Source organism: Pinus tabuliformis, chromosome 1_2 (assembly GCF_031772625.1).
Source record: "Pinus tabuliformis cultivar Carrire ecotype Pingquan chromosome 1_2, CPIR1, whole genome shotgun sequence".
NCBI classification, from domain to species: domain Eukaryota; kingdom Viridiplantae; phylum Streptophyta; class Pinopsida; order Pinales; family Pinaceae; genus Pinus; species Pinus tabuliformis.
The window spans coordinates 604562442-604584537 of record NC_142298.1 but is presented as its reverse complement, the minus strand read 5'-3'; the positions used below and the strand labels follow the sequence as shown (position 1 = coordinate 604584537).

Here is a 22096-nt window from a genome sequence, read left to right as displayed (position 1 = left end):
ATTTTTCAAGTATAAAGAGTTAGGATCTAACACGATTACTTTATCTTCTTTTTGATGTTATCCATTTCAGACCCATTACAAACTCTTTCCCATTCCATTTTTACATCATAAATTAAATAGAAAGTGCAATTTTACAAACTAATTACAATACAACAAAATACACAGTATCTCCAACTAAGCGCTATGGGGCCAAAAGTGATATGGCCATAGCCAAGAGGATCCCAATGGCTATAGAGAGTCACCATTATCAACAAAAGAAACATACATACTAATTCAACAAATCAACAAAAGAAACATACATACTAATTCAACAAAAGCACAATCCAAACGAGTTGTGAACATGTCTACATTTCAACCCATGGAACTTTAAAAAAAAAACCGAAACGAGGAGGCATATTGCTTACCATAGCATCCTCCTTCCACATTAAAAGCAATGCAAACCTTCCTTGCACCATGTAAGTGACGCAAGCCAAAATTAATCTCATGCAAGCATAAACAAGGGACAATTTAATCTCATGCAAGCATAAACAAGGGACATGCCAATACACTACGACGCACGCAAAAAAGAGCTACGCATACCCTCCAAAGAGCTACGCATACCCTCCTCCCTACACCAAAGCATCAAATCATCATCACTGACCTCCTCCCCGACGACCACCAAAACCAAGTACCGGACAAGGAAAAATCCTCACCACCCTAAATGAATAAACCATTGACTTTCTTCATACTTGAAGAGAGTTAATAAACTTCACCATCCGCACATCAACATCCCCACATTAACACACCAACTAAAACATTTGAATTATATTTTACCTAACCGCTTGACTCATCCATCAATGCAAATCTTAAATCTCCACAAACACCCATAGTAATCATTATTTAACATTTTTAATCATCTAAACTATCATTTTTCATAAACCACAAATTAAAACATCCGGTCATAGTGATTGTATGAGTGATATACAATGGCATTGTGAAACAATACAATTACAAATTAGAAAAAAAACATTTATATTAATAGGAATCCCCACTTAACATTACATAAAACTTGTGAGTACATCATTTTGTACAAACACATATGGTCGTGATCAAGCGGATTCAACCGGGTAGAAAATGAGTTTATCTAGAGTTGAAATTCAGAAAAACATTCGTAAAATTATTGAGTGGGCCATGTGGAAAGGTTCTGGCATAAGAAATCATTGAGAATTTATTGGTGGCGTGGCTCCGTATTGACTAGGCAGTAGTATGGACTGCCTTCCCCTTTGCTCATCAGATATGAATGACTTCCCTCCTCAATCACTTTCCCTTCTTGAATCACAGCAATCGAATCTGCTTTCTGAATGGTAGCCAGACGATGAGCTATCACAATGCTCGTTCTCTCCACCATAATTATGTCCAGTGCCCCCTGAACAATCTTCTCGGACTGGCTGTCCAATGCGCTCGTTGCTTCGTCCAGCAATAAAATGCTCGGATTCTTTATGATCGCCCTCGCTATCGCAATCCTCTGTTTCTGCCCTCCTGATAGTTGCACTCCTCTGTCTCCGCAGTTTGTTTCGTATCCTTCCTCCAAAGAGCTGCACAAATCCAAAGTATAATTTCACTCAAACTTAGCACAATGCGTATAAACAATCAGTTTTCAATTGCAATATTTACCTGATGAAGTCATGGGCATTTGCAGCCTTTGCAGCTTCAATGATCTCCGTCTCGCTTGCATTCTCTTTTCCATAGAGGATGTTGTCTCGAATGCTCCCTGCGAACACGGTGGGCTCCTGAGCTACCAGAGCTATATGTTTTCTCAGACTCCTCAGATTGAATGTCCTGATGTCTCTGCCATCGATCCCCACAGTCCCTTTTTGTGGGTCATAGAATCTTTCAACCAGTCCAATGATGGTCGATTTTCCTGAACCGCTTTGTCCAACAAGGGCCATGGAGGTGCCCGCTTTTATCGTCAAGTTGAAGTTCTTGAAGATGATGACACCCGGACGAGATGGGTAAGCGAAGTCCACGTTTCTCAAATTCACATCTCCTTCTATTTTGTGCGGCCTCTCGCCCTCGTCATCGTCTGGGTTAATGGCGCTTTCTCTGTCCAGGATGCAGAACACGGATTTGACTGCATCAGAGCCTTTAGCAATGTCGCCGCTCGTACTTCCTGCTTCTGCAATCACTCGCCCTGTGCTCACCAGAATGTAGTAGGTTTGAAAAAAAGCTTTGGCGGTGATATAACCTTTGTAAAGAAGGTGCCCTCCATACCAAAAATCGAGGGCCCAATTGGATAGATTGATGCATTGCGATGATCCCAGAATTATTCCTGCAATCCAAGATTGTTTGATGCTATCTCTGTGTGGGCCCTCTTGAGATTTCTCGAAAAGATATAGAATTTTCTCCTGTGAAGAGAATGCGCTGATGGTACGATGGTTAGCGACAGCCTCTGCCGCAAGTTGACTGCCCTGATTTTGAGCTCTGAGAGCCTTTTCTGACATGGTCTTGAGGAGAACCTTTCTGGTGTAGAAACATAGTACTGTGAGGGGTTGCGCTACGATCATTATAATTGCAAGACGCCATGCTATAATCAAACCCATTGTGAAGGCTACTGCCACAGCGAACACAGTTTGTACAATTAGCGATATACGATCACCAACCAGCGATCTCACCTGTATCACAAAGCCGCAGGTTATATGTATAACTTTTTTGGAGGGTTGCCTTGTATTTTTTTGCATCAAAATCTTGGGAGGATTTGTTCGAATCACATATTTGAGTTGTGAATTTTTGTTTGAATGGTGAACTCTTCATAATGGGGTGTTTAGGGTTTTTTATGGTGCTGAATTCACAAAGCCATGGGTTTTTTGTCACATCTTTTTGGGTCAATATTGCCAAAAATTCTAAGATTTTCTGAAAATCAAATGTTTGAGTTGTGAACTCTCCACAATCTGGGTGTCAGACAGGTTTTCTCAAGATGTTAAATTCATATATGTAATCAAAAACACAATTTAAAGATGAAAATTTGACCCCAAAAAAACACTTAATTCTTGAATTGAGACTTCTGTGATCCATAACAGTTATTATTCATTTATTTGCTGATTTTTATTATTATTATTCATTTGATTTAACTACCATCTTTCATTTTCCTTATTTGTAAAGAAGTTAGGTCTTCAATTTAACTAATTCCCACCTAACTTTTATCTTAATAACCTAAAATTATATCATATATATATATATATATATATATATATATATATATAAATAATTTAAATAAATAAACTAAATTTAAGTTTTTAAAATTAACCATTAACACCTAATTTAACTTATTTCCATACATAAGAATAATGATAATAATATTAAAATAATAATAGTTTTAAATTAATAAATAATAATTTGACTACTAATATTATTTATGTATTAATATCAAGACTATATTACTAATATAATATTAATTATATTTATTAAATAATTTAATTAAATTAAATAAATTACCTTTTCTAACTAACCATTTAAATTATTTATTTAGATTTTTAACCCTAACTTTATATATATATATATATATGATTATGAATAAATAAATTAATAAATTACTTTTTAAGTGAACCATTGAAATTATTCTCATTCTTAACAACTTATTATTATATATGTAATAATTTAAATAAACAAGTAAATTATCTTCTTAAACTAACCTCTAAATTTATTTATTTATTTATTTATTTATTTTTTAATAATAACCTAATTTTATAACTTTTATATATATATTTATATATATATATATATATAATTATTAATTAATTAATTTTAAATTATTCTCGTCCCTAACAACCTATTATTATATATATAATAATTTAAATAAATAAGTAAATTATCTTCTTAAACTAACCTCTAAATTTATTTATTTATTTATTTTTATTTTTTTTAATAATAACCTAATTTTATAACTTTTATATATATATATATATATATATATATATAGATATATATATATATATTAATAATTATTAATTAATTAATTAATTAATTTTTAAAAAATTAACCATTAAAATATTTTATGTTTTAATATTAAAAATAATAATAGTCTTAAGGTCAAAAGTAGCCGTTGGAGTCTCCATTGGAGTCTCCATTGGAGTCTCTACTCAGACTATTTAACATGCTAAGCTAGATCTATTTTTTCAACTTGTTCTGACGATGAACCACACTTGTTGGTTCGAAACCAAACCCGTCGACAAAGGTTTTTCTATTCTTATAACACTTAATTCTAACAAAAATCTTCAAAAGTCTCATAGTTAGACAATGCCTATCACTTCTTATAACACTTAATTCTAACAAAAATCTTCAAAAGTCTCATAGTTAGACAATGCCTATCACAAACAGCAAAATTTAATCATTAAAAATTGTAAAACACACATTCAATGCTATTTTTTTTGTAAAATCATGTTTAATGGTAAATTGAATTGATATATAAAACTTTCTTATTTATAAGATAAGAAACTTGCAGTTATAAAATTGTTAACACTATAGAAAATTGTAACACACTTATTCCACATTTTCTAAAATTTATTCTACCTTTTCTAAAATCATGTTTCATAGAAATATATGAGACCTTTTATTTATGAAACAAAGATTCACTAACTTATAATAATCGATATGATTACTAAAATTTTCGATATGATTACTAAACTTTAAAGTCGGAGTTGTCTATAATGCGACTTTTTGAGATTCCGGTGACGGAATCCGGCGGAAGAAATTGAGATGAAATCATGATTTGTTGCAGTGAAAATGGTTTTTTAACTGCATATTCGGATTCAGCACCCTGAAAAACCCCTGGGACGGTTTCATTGTGCAGAAATTAGCTATCAAACTTGGATTCCAATAATTTACTGCCGGATTTTCACCGGAAAAAATTGCCGGAAAGGCTTTCAAAAAGTCGCGTTAAAGACTACTCCTTTAAAGTCTACCGAGTAAAAGGTCGTAAGTACAAGTCAAAAAGTTGTAAGTACAAGTCAAAAACTTCATTAGAAATTGAATTGGTATATGAAAACATTTTATTTGAAGAATAAAGAACCGGTTGCATATAACTAATATGATTGCTAAAAATTACAATGTAGAAAATTATATAACAATCAAATGTATTATTTTTTTTCAAAATCATGTTTAATGGGAATTGAATTGGTATATGTAACCTTCTCGTGGGTGGAACAAGGACTCCCTTTTTATAATAATTTAACTTCTATATCTAATTTTACATGGTAATTAAATCAATAATCTCTTTAAAGAAAAGATTTAGCCGTATTTATATCAAAAATCTCGAAATAGAATTGAAACCCTAGAACCGTAATTAAATGATTGATCTTTAAACAAAGTTTAGATGTGCTTAAATCATAAATATCCGCTAAACGCCAGTGAACCTGAACAATTACATATGCAAATATTGAAAATTTTAGTTCAGATACTTGCCACGTTAGCGTCTGTTGCGAGTCTGGAGCAAACAGCTCCGCTAGAATTGTCGTCCTGATCGAACCATCCAACCTCGAAAGTAAGAAGTCTGGACATCATCCGCTCCCGAACCCTTTTCGTCAGATATTCCCCCATAGCTGTTAAATTGTAATGCTGCAAAACATTTACTAAGAAGGAGATTAATCCCAAGCCCAAAAAAATAAGGCAGTATTCTCTGATTTTGGATCTGATCTCGTCATGGTCCTGGAAGAAAAATACAGATAGCATGGCCCCAGCGAAGAGACAAAAAACAGGCTGAACTGCTCCAAAGCCTAAGGCTCCTAAACAGCCTAATAGACCTTGCTTCCACTCCGGAGCATTCAAAAGCAACAGCCGACGGAATGAAGGGTCAGAATGTATAGAAGGCACCGTATCCTTGTGCACCAGTTCTGGATTTAGTACAGAAACAGATAGGTTCGAACTGGATCTACTTACTGAGCTACAGTTCCTATTGTGGCTCCCTGTATTGTGGCACCCTGTTTTCTCATCTGCTGCGGCCTGTTGCAGTTGCACCAAAGTAGCGTATGCTCCGTTGGGTCTATGTATCAGATCTTCATGCGGGCCTTTCTCGATCACCTGACCCCCTTGAACAACGGCAATCATGTCGGCATTGCGGATAGTTGAGAGCCGATGAGCAACTATAACAGTTGTACGGCTGACTGAAGCTTGGTCTAAAGCCTCCTGAACAATCTTCACAGAGTCGGCATCTAGAGCACTAGTGGCCTCGTCCAGAAGAAGTAGTCGAGGATCTTTGATAATAGCTCTTGCAATAGCTATACGTTGCTTTTGTCCTCCCGACATTTGAACTCCACGCTCACCCACCTGAATTTCACAAATCAAAGGAACATTATGAAACACACTATACTCTCTGGAGAGAGATGGGAGTTGAGTAAACAAAAAAATTGCCTTCCCGTTCTTGCAGAATCCAGGAGAGTAGACATGTCATAACTCTGTCACTCCCCTGTTTTCTGAAGATCAGGTTTTCTTTATGTTATAACGACCTTTTGTCTTGGCCTAGGCTGATTCCTATCTTCCCCTGTTTTCTGGAAATGATCCTCAGCAGGTTTTCTTTATGTTATAATGAGCTTTTGTCTTGGTTTTTTTGTCTTAGGCTATGCTGATTCCTATTTCTATCAGCTGGTATTTTGATATTTTATCCCAGATCCATGTTTATAGGACTGACTGGTAATGGATTTTCTCCGTTTTCCCTCTCTCTGATATATGTACTTTTCCATTTTATAAAACAAATTTTTCTGTGTGAAAAAAAGACATTTCATGTCATAACTCGAGAATGGAAACTAAATGGGGAGAATGACAGCAATCTGTCTCACCCCTCAACCTACATACGCTTACAACCAAATCTCACCTGTGTGTCGTAACCATCTGGTAGCTGACTGATGAAATTGTGCGCATGGGAAGACTTGGCAGCAGCAATAACCTGGTCCATGCTGGCTCCCTCCTTTCCAAACAAGATGTTCTCCTTGATCGATGTCGCAAAGAGTGTAGGTTCTTGACTTACTAAACCAATTTTGGAACGCAACCATTTCATCTGTAGCGCTTTAATATTCACCCCATCAAGCAGAATCTCTCCTGCCAGTGGATCATAGAACCTCTCTATTAATGCCACAGCTGTAGATTTGCCTGACCCACTCCCTCCCACCAACGCAACGGTCTTGTTAGCGGGAATTTTTAGACAGAAATTGCGAAATATCATGGACTCTGGTCGAGATGGATATGCAAACTCAACATTCCTAAATTCAACTTCACCTCTGACCTCTTTCAATATTTCTCCTTTGGGGTCTTCTGAATCAATACTGGGCACTCTGTCAATCATCTCAAAGATCCGTTTACAAGCGACAAGTGCTTCTGAAAAGTATCTGAGATTCGGAAGCGCAGTACCTAGACCCCTGCAATCAAATCAATGAAATTATTCCAGAAATTCAGTACGTATACCTTTGCAATCAAATCAATTAAATTATTCCATAAATTCAGTACCTAGACCTCTGCAAACAAATCAATTAAATTATGCCGGAAATTCAGTACCTAGACCTCTCCAAACAAATCAATTAATTTATTCCATAAATTCAGTACCTAGACCTCTGCAAACAGAACAATTAATCCAAAAATTTTGATTAAGCTTCTTGGAAAGAGGGTAATCAAAAGAGCGAAATTCAGAGTGAGAAAACTTACAATCCACCCATAATTAAGCACATTCCAGTCACCATAACGCTTCCTCCACTTACTCCATGATACATAATCAATCTACTACCATACCAATATGTGAAAGAGCATATACAGAATGTAACTCCTCCTATGCTTCCTATTGCCATGCCTTTCACAAGACCTTGCTTGAGTCCAAGCTTTACAGTTCCATTAAGCTCGTCTGAGAACTTAGCCATTGTGCTCTCCTCTCCGACGAAAGAAAAAACTGTTCTAATTGTTGAGAAAGCCTGCTCTGCAATGTTACCGGCTCCGTTATAAGCTTCTTTCAATTTGTCAGCAATCCCCGCCAAAATTCGACCATACAATATTCCGGGAATCATCAGCAAGATCACCAAAGGAAACGACACTATTGCCAGTTTCCATGTCAAATAGAATGCCACAAAATAACTAGCGACGAAGAAAGATGAGTTCATCATGAAATTGGGTAACTGGAGAATGTCCAAAAGAAATCAGTAAGACCGAAAAGAAATCAGTAAGAACTAAGGTGATGTTTATTAACTATCTTAAGGTGATGTTCATTAACTATTTAATTTATATAATTAGGTTAATTTAATTTATATAATTAGGTTAATTTAAAAATCAGTAAGAACGAAAAGAAATCAGTAAGAACTAGCTTATTAATTATCTTAAGGTGATGTTGATTAATTATTTAATTTATATAATTGGGTTAATTTTTATAATACATAAAATAAAAATGTTATTTGTTCACAAAATAAGCATCTTAAATTTGGGTAATTGAAAAATGCCCACTAAAAAATTAGTAAAAATTAAAGTGATATTTATTAACCATTTAATTTATATAATTAAACTAATTTCTTTCTACCATGCATAGAAATAAAAAAATTATTCTCAATGGAAAATTGGGTAATACCTTTTCGCCAAAAACATCCTGTATAACTAGAGTATCATTACAAACACTAGTAACCACTTCTGAAGTGGTTGTGCCTCGGGTATCAAAGAATCCCTCGTCCTGCCTCAATACCGCTTTCAAATATTTTCTGCGCATCCGAGATGCCTGCCTTTCACCAGTGATAGTCCAACAGAATGCCTCTGATCAATCAAAAAATCACTCACATTCACATTCAGCATTGAACGATCTTGTTTTTCATAAACGATCTGGAAAGGGCTAAACAGAAAGTAGTTATTATACCCACCTAGAAACGCAAGAAACCAGACAGCAATTGATAAATACACGATATATAAACAATACTGCAAAACACAGAGCTCTCGTCATTAATGATTTGATCCATGGAAGTGGCTAGCATGGCGTCTGAGCTTTTAAAATAATATGTTACCTTGTTGATATCATGGATGAAATCACTTCCAGATGGGCCATTTCCTATTGTGTCAATCAAATTACTTAATATAAACATCACCGCCGGCAGGGACATTCCATCTCCGATGGTTCCAAAAGTGCCCAACACCATAAGCCACAGATCATCTGAATCGGCATACTGGAAAAGTTTCCAAATTGATGCCATATGTGAAACATCATCCTTCTCCGGCTTCTTTGTTTTTCCTGCCAAACTAGACATCTCTGCTGGTTCCCTCGCCAATTATTTTAAGCTTTCTCCGGGTTCTTATGGGCGTTCAAAGGACAAAAAGTGGCCCTCTGGCCAGCGAGCTGTTTAATTCATTTTCTCCCTCTCAACAAATATATATATGTACACGGTAGGCAAGAAAGCCCCAGCAGCAAATGAGTCTGCTCGAGGCTACCACCAAGGCCAACGGAACGCCTCTCCGTGAAAATGTCCGCGACATGTCCTGCAGTCAAACTCGGTCCAGCGTAAACGTAAAGCCGTAGTCTAATTAGTTTGCAAACTTTGAAAAAGTTTTAATAAAATTTCTCTCGGATACGTGATTCAAACACTTGGAAAAAAAAAAAAAAACAAATTCAGGCTATTTCTGACTATCTCAGCAATTCTACCACCTAAGTAGACAACACCGTAGTAAAACCATTCTGTAGACAACATGGTAGTAAAACCCCTTCTAGTTATAAAAAAACTGAATGTTAGTTATAATAACTAACAAAACTGAATAGTAGTTATAATAACTAACAAAATTGAAGGGAAGCTATAATGAAATCATAAAAATTTATTGTTCATGAAAATATATATTATTAATTTTATTATAACTAAGTAAATTACTGAAAAATGTTGATAAACATTAATTTAGAATAATAAGTGTCAAATTGTTTTTTATAAGTTGTTGAATTATTAATAATAATAATTATTATTATTATTATTATATTGTATTTTTTTGGTTTATTTTTAGGATATCCATCACGTCAAGGTATTTATTGTGAATGTTACAAACTAGCCTGTGGTCCATCATTTTTCTTTGATGATAAACCCACACTCGATAGTTTGAAATGACAATAAAATATTCAACCCACACTCGATAGTTTGAAATGACAATAAAATATTCAATGTAATCATATATATCATTAATAATACATACAACTCAATTCATAAAAGGTATCAAATTGCTTCTTCATAAGTTGTTGAAATTAAAAAATAATAAAAATTAATTAAATTATAATTTTTTTTTATCTTTGAGATATCCATCACATTGAGGTTTTTATTGTGAATGTTACGAACCAACCACTCTAGTCCATCATTATGCCTTCATGATAAACCACACTAGCTCATTTGAAATGACAATAAAAATTTCAATGTGATTGATCTTAAAGAGGAAGCATAAAGTTACTCTAATAAGAAAAGGCTCAATTTAGAAATAAATCATATATATGTATGGGGTAAATCTTATTTCTTTCAAAATTGAAGATTACAAAAAGTATTGAGAAGTCTTAAGTCAACCTTTGGCTATGAAGAGCTAACTAATGCCAAAAAATTATTTTACATAGAGGTACAAGGTAGTTGAGTACTAGGAAAAGCAAAATTTAATATACAAAAGTTGAATAGTTGCCCTCACCGACCATGGGAATAGACATTAGGAACAAAATACTAGTATAGTAGGATCATCTCATAAACTTAAACAAAAGATGGATGGATAGTGTTACCATCTGAAAAGTTGGACGGATCACACATATTACACAATGTTATTCCAGAAATCTCTAACAATTAAACAAAAGAATTTAATTCCATGGCAGCAACCTGGATGGGGTCTTTTTTGTCTCTAGTAGTGCCTCCACTGTGGGTGGTATGCTCAGATGTTGCTCTATGTGCTCCATCTGTCGGTCCAAGTCTATCATAATATGACATGCAAATGCTCAAGGGAATGAAGGATGTTTTCTCGATGCTCATGTCGATCCAATAGTGTTTGTTCGAAGAGGAACTTCATGTGCCAATAAAGATCAATTATCTACAGATACCGATTAAAACAGCTACAAGTGTGCCCGATTTCTGAAACCCAATCTTCCAACTCAATAAAACCCTATGTGTTTGAGACTTGAAGTCTGTGGGAGGAGACTTTTCCCCTGACACAAGTTAGCTCTCCTTGGATGGGGCTTAGCATGAGATCACGAAAGCAAGAGGCATATTGCTCCAAATAGCGATGCATCCACGTGTTGTCCCTATGGACCCACTTCTCATAATAAGCCACTCCCCTACGAATATGGATGCGTTGACGAGGCACAAGGGATGCATTGACGAGGCATGGGGGAGGGGTTAGAGATGGTAAGAAAGGAAAGCACTAAGGGGTAGGAAGGAGTAACTAAAATCCAAGGAGATTGCCATGTTGTAGGAGCACGAAGGAGCGGATCAACACTAAAAGAAATACATCCAAAGGATGCTATGAACCACGACCACCAAAGAGAGAGGAAAAGTACAAGTAAAACCTCGCCGGGTTATAACACAATTGAAAGGTCGTTGTAATGAAAGCATAGAAATTTATTCTTCAAAATTGACTATATAACTTTAAAAAAATATTATTATTAATTATATGAGCTAGAATCGCCAACAACTTTCATTAATCTTCCACAAAGCATACATTTGATTGACAACTTGCAGGGCTTCTCTCTTGGAAAATCAAGCCTTAAAATTCCTAAAATTTTCAGCGATAATGTTAATATTCTTTTAAAAAATATTGTCATTTAATTTATATTAATTTATTTTTATTTTAAGTTTATCATATTAATAACAATTTATTAAATATAATGTTTTTTTTATATAATGTGTTGAAGTCACTTGATAGGAAACACTTTGTTTATGATGAATGAACAACTTTACAAAACAAATGAATTTATGTATAATTTTGGATTTTTTTTGTACTCTCCGCATTAAAACATGTGTTTTGAGGAAATTTGTATAAATATTTTATTTTTAAATAATTTTAAGATTTTGAAATTTACAAATTGTGTTTTAAAAACTATATTTCATATATATATATATATATATATATATATAGATATATAGATATATAATTTAATATTAAAATTATATTTCTTTTGAATTTAATAAATTGAGATTAAAAAGAATAAATTATTGTTTACCATCAACAAAAAAAATTGCTCTCCTACATACTTTTTATTTTGACAATCAAATATATTGATAATATGAAAACATTGAAAAAATAAAAAAATAAACAAAAAAGAAAAACATGAAAAAATAATAATAAGTAAATTAAAATACAAATTAAAACATTTTTTAAAAATCAAACATCAAAAATTGTAAAAAAGACACCATTAAATTATAAAAGATAAAAATTAAAAAAAAAACCAAAAAGGAAAAAATTAGAAATATAATATAAGAAAAGAATTCAAAAATTGACCCAGAAAAAGAAACATAAAAACTAAATAAACATTACTAATGAAATAAATTTAAAAATATGAGAATAAAACAATTTAAAAGAAATAATTAAAAAAAAAAAAACATTTTAAAATATTAAACTTATTAAAAAAACATTAAAATAAAATTAAGAAAATTTTCAAAATACAATAAAAAAATAAGACAAATATTAAAAAAAAAAATTAAAAAATAAAAATAAAAACAATATTTTTAAAAAATTAAATTTATAAAAAATAAATATCAAAACCAAAGCGGGAGGAGCTAAACACAACAAGTTAAATAAAATATTTTTATGTAAAATTTGAATAAAGAAAATTGAAAAAATGACCAATTTTAAGAATTTTTTTATTAAAAAATGATGATATTTTATTTACAAATATTAAAATAAATTAGAAAATACATTTTTAAAAACCAATTAAACAAAAAAACCTTTAAAAAAAATTAGAATATTAAAAGTTAAAAAAAATACATATAAATTTATAAATTTAAAAAAAATTAAAATATTAAAAGTTAAAAAAAAAAAATACATATAAATTTATAAATTAATAAAAATAAAATGAGTAAAAATAAATAAACCACAACAAAATCTTAAAAATGACATATATATAAACTATTAAAAAAACATATATAAAAAAAAAAAAATACTAATTAGAGAATCCCACCTATGCCCCGTTTCTTTATTTTATTTTATTTTGTTTTAATGTTTTTTCCATTATTATTTTAATAGTTTATAATTTGTTTTTAAATTTATGTTTTTTTTTTAATTATTATTTTCATTTTTTTTAGTTTTTAATTTGTTTTTTATACGTTGTTTTTTTCCATTTATTTATTTTTAATGTTTTTGTTGAGGTAATTAAAATATATATATATATATATTTTTATGTTGTTTCTTTATTTAGTTTTTGTTACTTTTATTTTCATTTTTTTAATTTACTTGTATTTTTTTAATTTTTTATGTTTCTAATTTTTTTAGGATATATATATATATATATATAACATTTATTTTTGTGATTTTTACTTTAGAACTTATTTCAATCATTTTTTTGGAAAAAAATACTTAAAACATCATCATATTTGAATATAAAATTCATAAAAATTGTTATTTTTTGAATTTTTTTTATTCAATTTTTTCATAAAAATATTTTATTTAACATGTAGTTTTTAACAAAAATTTTTGAAATACATATTTTTTTAATTATATTTATATGCAAAATGTGTATTGTTTAAATTTGTTATTTTTTAGTAACAATTACTTTGTGTGTATTGAAGTATGATATATAAATATATATAAAATCCTAACCTCAAAATATTAACGTTATTATTTTATAAAAATATATACACTTTTCAAAATCAACATGAAAATCATTAACATTAAAAAATGTTCATAATTGATATATGAAAATTGGCATATTGCCAAAAATATGGTAAAAAAAAATGTATTCTAAATAACCACTTTTCAAAATCCAGTGGTTTTTTTGCTACCTTAAAACCCAGATAATCAATAATTTTCTGATTTGATTAGTAACTATGTTATCAGCGCTAATTGAATGGTTAACTGTATAAGCCCATGCAAGTATTATGCTTAGCACACGCCCATGCAAGTATTATGCTTAGCACACGTGCCAAAGGATGGAAGGAAGATAGGTTCGTGCAAGACATCTAAGTCCTCTTTCATCTCAACTTTTATCTTTCTGTCATCTTAATGTCTGACTTGAATAAGTTCGAAGCAGGGCATGGTTTATGGAAGATGAACAACCCCTCATATTCTTGTATCGGTATCATTCCGTTGAAATAAAAAAATATTTTGGCTATTTGACTCCATATATTGAACTTTCATAAGAAAATGACAAATGTAAAGCAACAATTAAAAAAACGATGGCCATTACAAGAAAACAATGGTTGGTAATGAAACAGTCCCACCAAACTTCATGTGTTGATGGTAGATAAGATCAATTTCTATAGTATATAACACCACGAGTGTTCCAGTGGATATTAAATTGAAGACAATTTAGAACTTCTTACAATAAAAGGGTGAAATATCATTTTATACAGAAGTTTTAGTTGTTTAAAAAGTAATATTAACTGCAAAGTTTCTAAATGGGAGAAGAAGAACAAAAGGAGAAAGGGGAAAAACAAGAAAAACAAAATAATGTCGATTGCAAAGTTTCTGAGCATTGATTACACTGCCTTGTGTCTCCATGGAAACACGATTTTGTGTTTTTTCTTCTGTTTCTTGTAGGGTTTTCAACTGAAAATGTCGTTGTTTGTTTTATCGTCAATGATTGATACTTGTAGTTCCCACATGCAAGAATGGAGAAATTACATGAAGACAAGATCCGTCATTGATTTCAGGATCGACTCGGCCCATAGGAGTGATCACTATGTAATCATGAAGAATGGACGAATTCGTTAAGGGCGATTGAAGTTTCGTTTTGGTTTTGACTCGACAATTACAGGTTAGAGGAGGAAACATTGTCATCAGGATATGCGTATTGAAAAATGGCACTACAATAACTATATGACTGAATGACCAGAATGATCAGTGCAATGACAAGGGATTAACACCGAGAAAGATAGATCATCGGTGTCAATCCACCATTTTGGTGCAGTTGTTTGAGTTATCTTGGCGTAGGATGGAAGGGAACTTTTGTTTTGATCTGTCTGAACTAGTGTGACAATTTGATCGACTGGGAAACCTACAGTCCAACCGAGTCAAGAATTTAGTCAGATTACTGTCGAGGTCGACAGTATCAGTGATTCAACCCCCATTGTTGTTGATCTATGGTAAACAATTATCATTTTCTTTGTTGTTAATGTTGCAGCATCACATTTATTTTAATAATGGTTAATGGATCAGCATCTAACCTATGAATGAAGTCGAAGTCACTCGAACAGTCTCAATTATCACTTCATCGATGGTCTTATGGCCATAAGCCATATTTTATGTTATTTCTACCCTACGTTTGTAAGAGTTGTAAAATAAAGTGTGTATTACTGTGAATACGAACCTGTGATGACCCCAAACTATGTAAATGTGAAAATTTGCTGTGGTAAAAGACAGTAAGACATTTGTTGTTTATGTTTTTAAAACAAAACTGTGACAAACTATTTTATTAAAAGTAATTTAAATATTTTCTTGAAATGCTGGCAGCCTCTAGGAGGTGGATTTAAAAGAAAGAGGTCAGTTATAATAACTGATGGAAACTACCCTCCTAAAACAGGAAAAGTCCTGGCTGTAGGGAGGAAGTTCTGTGCTGTGGGGACAGACATAAGAGATTTTTCCTGAAGGAAAGACATGAAAGAAAAGACAAAAGAGAAACAACTGGTTAAGTCTGGTAAGGACCAGATAACCAGGCACAAGAGTGCACAGATCTTGTTGAGGGCTGTAGGCCTGCAAGATGGCTCGGGGGGAGATCTCCATTGAATAAAGGAATCTCGCGGATGGGAGGAAGAGCAGACTCGAAGCACAGGTGACTTGCTTGAGTACCTATTTATGACTCTGGTGAACCAGGTATGGTTTCAAACCCCAGAGACCTTTTTAGTTAAAGAGGAGTTACAGTAACTACAGTAGTTAAACCAGACCTGTGTTATACCTCTTTAAAGACTGTCACAGTGTTGATATAACTGTTTAAGAGTAAGACTAAATACAGGACAGAGTATTAGTCGATATCACAGTATTTATATAACTGTTATGAGTAAGACTAAATTCGGGATAGAATGTTAGTCGATGATATAGTATTTGTATAAATGCTTAAGTGTAGGACTAAGTACGAGTACTAGTCGATGTTAAAATTGAAGACTAGTTCTGCTATTGATAAGAATACAATGCTGACAGTAGCAAAATAAAAGCCTGTTTGGTAGGAAAGTAATATGCCATGAAATAGTCATAGAAACAGAGATATGTTTATGAAGAAAAAGCTTAACCAAACAGACTATTAATCGAACAGAGATATGTTCACAAAGAAGAAGCTTTAACGAGATAGACTATTAAACGAACTGTACATATATTCTACCATCAAAGAATGAGTCTGGAAACCCCAGTGCCGTGGAGAAAACACAATACTGTGGCGGGTCCAAACCCCTGTGTTGGGAAAAGAAGAACCCTTCGTGGAATATATGGTAAACTGTAAAAATAATAGATTTAGCAGACAAATCTAGGCATAAAATTACTATGCAGACTACACGGAAGTATGCATATCGTATCCAAAGATCACAGAGCTTCAATACATAATAGTTGTAAACATAATGAACGCGAATCAGGTTCCATGAGCTATAAAAGGAAATAAAACGATTCCAGAACAAGAACCTGTGCATGCTATACAGTAAGGAACGAAAACTCTAAATAAGCGAGTATCTCAACGTTCGTAAGAACAGAGTTGTATGATGCTACCATTTAATCATTGCAAAAGCCGGATTAAGGCAAGAAACATATATAATGTCGACATAAAAGACTCAAAAACAGTAGCACAGTCTGAGTGGTTAGATGAGCCAGCCGTCCTCAGGACGAGCGGCAGTTATAGGAAAATATAAGAGGAAATCTTCAATATCAGATTAACTGAAATATGCTCTGTAATTAAACATGCATTGTGAGCAAATGCTAAGCATGCAGGCTTACATAACCACCATCTGTTCAAATGTAAACCATATCTGAGGAACGGGCAAAGGAGTATGTCCATATGTCATATGCAAAAAAAAATATTAACAATATCATAACCCTGGAAGGGTAACCCGTGCAGTTACAAAGATATTTAGCCATAATCTTAAATAAACGTAAGGTCTGAAATTGCCAACCCGAATCGAACACTACGGTTAAAATCAATGCCGTAAATCGCACAGTAGAACCTGTGGTTCAAGTTCGGGTATGCTCAAGACAAAATGATACATTAAACCATGAAATGTAAATCTATCCGAAGCTCCGCCGAGTACAAAACTCACCAGGCAGGAGATACTTTCAACTAGACATTAAAGTAAGGAAAACGTAACTGTGAGGGTTCTTGTTTGGAAGACTACCTCAGCCAATGACAGCAAGGAAAACCCGCCTATGAACGACGTTCTGCAATAAAAGAAATCGACATGAATAACTCAGGCCAAGAACTCAGGCTCGTATATGAAAAGGAAACTATGGAAAGAGGGAAAACCTACCTCTTGCCACTGAGGAGGGCCGAATAGCAGAGATTGGTTACCTTAATACCATCGAAGCTACAGCTGAATAGACTCACCTGCACACTATCAAACAAGAGGAGCGATTATCCACAAAACGCTACGATGCAGCATAAGACCATAACCTAACAACCAGTAAGACCGATATCTGAAGTAGTTACCTGTATAAGTTTGTGGCTGGTGCCTCATAGCTCTCAGCGAAGTTGCAGGTAGTAGGAACGGCAGTGACGGGCTTCGAACCAGGGTGGAAGCACCCGAGCAGTGCGGAATGGACTGGGTAAACAATTAAGCGCCGAGGCTGCTCTGATGGATTAAGTATCAACCCAAAACCTTGAAAACAATCCCAACCCTTCATTTGCCAGGCGAGATCATGACCGTCCACGCAAAGCGGGAAATCGAGTTGAGAAGGCCGAGGACGCCGGGCTCGAGGTGTCACATGGCCTGACGGACGGACCATGCCACCTGTGCTGCTATGCATTAAGTCTCGGGAGGAGTTGGCGCCGGAAGAGACTGTGGCCGGACCGCCAAAACCTGCGCCCATTCAATGTCACAGTACCCTGGGGTGGGTTAAGGGTTAGGACTGTGGTAGGACCGTGGGTCATAACACAATAATATTCAACGAAAACATTGATAACTTCCGTATGTTGAGCTGTAATGTAATTCAACAATATTTCAAATCGTTTATTAATGTTACCGCAAAGGTTAAAGGCTAGCTATGTGTTAGACATGCGATTATGTTCCAAGAACCAACATTAATAAGGTCATGTTGTTATATGTATGGTATATATAAAATTTTTTTTTATGTATTTATGTATATGAGATCAAGGTCGTGACAAATTGGTATCAGAGCCCAGTTTCAATACTGAGGCCTCAAGCATGACGGGTTTCACTGTGCAGAAGCGTGTACTATGCATGCATATGAAGAATAATAATTTACTTACTGATGTCCTGTTTACCAGGGGTGAGATACAGAATTACAACAGCTACCAGTTAAGCTAGAAAAAGTAACGAAATGCAAGGGAACAGCAGTAACCCTCGGGAGAACCCAGAACTGTGGGTACAGTTGGGTGAAGAAACACGGAGTACCAACCTTGCAATCCTGGAGACTGTTCAGGAGTTGAAAAATGAGATGGCACGGTTGCGAGAGGACAACGTGCGTTTGACGATAGAGCAGGAAAGAATTCTGAAGAGTCTGTCAGATAGGCAAAACCCACATTTATCTAACCCCAGCGCGGAACAGCAGAGGATGACAGAAGAACAAGGCTATCAGATTGAACCTGAAAATTCTGATGGCAAAGAGGATCATTCTGACAATGTACCACAGCAGCAAACCTCAAAGCGTCAGAAAATAGAGCTGCAGGGAGAGTTCCGGAAGATTAAACCCCGACATTTCGATGGAGAACAGGAAGAAGCGGCAGAAGCATGGTTAATAAATATGAATAAGTATTTTCAGTTGTATGAGTATGACCATAACCTGAAGGCAAGGCTGGCTATTTTCCAGCTACAAAGTAAGGCAACCTTGTGGTGGGAGGAAATTAAAATTGTCAAAGGGGTAAGTGAAAAGACCATTACATGGGAGAAATTTTAGAAGTATTTCGAGGAAAGGTACCTAACTGAGTGCTTCTACGATGAAAAGGCGAGAGAGTTCCATGATTTAAGACTGGGGCAGCAGTCTATGGACGAATTCATTAACCGCTTTACCTCTCTGCTACATTATGTACCTTATATCAAAGAGGAAAAAGCCAAGGTTCAGAGGTTTGTAAGCAGCTTACCTTCATATATAAGAGAGAGGATTGAGTTTGAAAATCCTAGAACCATGGACGAGGCCATTCGTAAAGCAAGGATCTGCTATCAGCAGAATAAACAGAAGGAGGATCCTTCAACTAAAAGGTGGAATGGAAAAAGGAGTACTCGGATGGTTGGGAGCAGCAAGGGAGGTCGCAGCAATGGAAGTAAGGGAGCTGGTAAAGGGTTAAACAGCAGATCTGTAGCAAAGAGTGCACCTCGAGCTAGGCCAATAAGTGAATCAAGAATAAGTGAGCAGCCTGTTAGGCCAGAAGGTGAAGGGATGACCAGACCCCCAGTTCAGTGCTGGGGCTGTGGAGGACCTCACTATGTTAAAAACTGCCCACAGCGAAAGGGGACAGACCAGATATCCCAAATTCATGAAGCATCGACCGTTGGGGATGTGGCACGTAGTGTACCCAGAATAAATGCAGCTTTGGAGGACCGGCAAGCGAAGTACCAGCCATCTATGGTTGAATTTGAAGGTAAAATTTCAAACCTTTCTATAGTTGTTCTTATTGATCTAGGAGCTGCTCTAAGTTATATTAGCCCAAAAATAGTAGAACAATGTAAATTACAATCTGAAAAGTTCAGAAATCCGTGGTTGGTCCAATTAGCTACAGGAGCTAAGAGACGAGTCTTGGCCAAAGTAAATAATTGCTCTTTAACCATAGCAGGGCAGCCAATAGTGGCAGATTTAAACGTACTACCGTTGGGTTCATATGATATCCTGATTGGGATGGATTGGCTGGAAAAACACTGGTCCTTAGTGAATTGCAAGACAAAAACCATCTACTATAAGGATGACCGTGGAGAGCAGCAGGAATTACAAGGAATTAAGCACCCCGTGCAGATCCGACCCATTACAGCATCTCAGTTAGCTAAATGTATCAGAAAGAAGTGTCAAATTTACGCTATCCAGGTGGGTTACGCAAATCAGAAAGAAAAAACTGCTATGCTGGGTAACATTCCGGTGGTACAAGAATTTGCAGATGTCTTTCCTGAGGAAGTACCGGGATTGCCACCTAAAAGAGATGTGGACTTTACTATTGAATTGATTCCGGGGGCAGCACCCGTGTCACGGGCACCATACCGAATGAGTGTACCAGAACTAACAGAATTAAAAATGCAACTGCAAGAGCTGCTAGATAAGAACTACATCCGCCCCAGTGTATCACCCTGGGGAGCCCCAGTGTTATTTGTCAAAAAGAAAGATGGAACTTTTCGGATGTGCATTGATTATCGTCAGCTGAATAAGCTCACGATTAAAAACAAATATCCTTTGCCGCGGATCGACGAACTTTTTGATCAGGTGAAAGGAGCGACGGTATTCTCTAAGATCGATCTGCGATCTGGTTATCATCAGATCAGAATTAAAGAGGAGGATATCGCTAAGACAGCCTTCAGAACGAGGTATGGACATTATGAATTCGTGGTGCTACCTTTTGGTCTGACCAATGCACCTGCTACCTTCATGTGTTTGATGAACAGTGTGTTTCACAGGTTCTTAGACAAATTTGTGTTGATATTCATAGATGACATTCTGATTTACTCCCGATCAAGAAAGGAGCATGAGGAACACCTTAGACTGGTGTTGCAAACTTTGCGAGAGCATCAATTATATGCAAAGTTTAGTAAGTGTGATTTCTTCAAGGAGGAGATACAATACTTAGGCCATGTAATCACAAAGGAAGGAATTGCAGTAGACCCTGAGAAAATCAGAACTATAATGGAGTGGCCCATACCAAAGGACGTGGCAGACATCAGGTCCTTTATGGGACTCGCTGGTTACTATAGAAGATTTGTGTAAGGCTTTTCAAGGGTAGCATACCCTATCACTTCCTTACAAAAGAAGGGAAAAGTATTTAAGTGGACATCAGAATGTCAGAAGAGCTTTGAACAGCTCAAGCATTTACTCACCACCGCGCCTATATTGAGTATAGCCGATCCTAACAAGGATTACGTGGTCTGCACTGACGCAAGTAAAGAAGGCGTGGGAGGAGTGTTGATGCAAGAAGGAAGAGTCATTGCATACGAGTCAAGAAAACTGAAGGAGCATGAGCAGAAATACTCTGCTTACGATTTAGAGTTGGCAGCTGTTATCCATGCACTGAAAATGTGGCGACACTACCTGTTGGGGAGAAAATTTCTGTTGTTAACAGACCACCACAGCTTGACAAACTATTTCAGTCAACCCACCTTAAATTCGAGACAAGCTCGTTGGGCTGATTTCTTAAGCGGGTTTGATTTTGAAATCAAGCATTTAAAAGGGAAAGAGAATCGAGTAGCCGATGCGTTGAGTCGGAAGGTACAATGCTTGTGCAAGATTTCAGTTAGTAAATGGCAGAGTACCCTGCTGGAAAGGATAAAAACAACAGCTGATCAAGATGCTGTTTACCAGCAAATTAAACAGCAAGTACAACAGCTTTCAGATAAGGAAATACAACAAGGATATGAGTTAGACGATGCCGGAATGATGTATTTCCATAAAAGGCTGTATGTACCCAATGAAGAAAGTCTTAGGAAATTGATTCTAGACGAATTTCATAGCAGCCATTACACCGGGCATCCAGGATACCAGAAAATGGTCGTTGCACTTCGGAAGGAATACTATTGGCCAAAGATGAAGAAAGAGGTGGCTGAATATCTAGCGCAATGTCTAGAATGTCAACGGATTAAAACAAAGCATTTGCATCCAGCAGGGT

The 22096-nt window shown here is 35.0% G+C and overlaps 1 protein-coding gene across 1 annotated transcript; it reads right to left on the bottom strand.

Moving 5' to 3' along the window:
- Window positions 1–1098: 1098 nt before the first annotated feature.
- LOC149207085 (ABC transporter B family member 15-like) lies at window positions 1099–9179 on the bottom strand. The gene is made up of 8 exons (XM_089393844.1): window positions 8994–9179; window positions 8853–8907; window positions 8570–8748; window positions 7666–8126; window positions 6842–7382; window positions 5437–6297; window positions 1654–2651; window positions 1099–1574 (listed from the first exon to the last, which is right to left on the bottom strand). The coding sequence occupies exons 1-8, from the start codon at window positions 9177–9179 to the stop codon at window positions 1208–1210; spliced, it is 3648 nt and encodes a 1215-aa protein (XP_089249970.1). The 3' UTR covers window positions 1099–1207.
- Window positions 9180–22096: the final 12917 nt, after the last annotated feature.

Excerpts from the sequence above, each read along its gene's own strand:
- LOC149207085 (XM_089393844.1), bottom strand. The coding sequence starts at position 9,179 with ATGGCATCAATTTGGAAACTTTTCCAGTATGCCGATTCAGATGATCTG. Across the intron at positions 2,652-5,436 it reads TCGCAACAGACGCTAACGTG|GTGAGATCGCTGGTTGGTGA; the intron begins GCAAGTATCTGA and ends TTTGTGATACAG. Across the intron at positions 1,575-1,653 it reads AATGCCCATGACTTCATCAG|CTCTTTGGAGGAAGGATACG; the intron begins GTAAATATTGCA and ends GGATTTGTGCAG.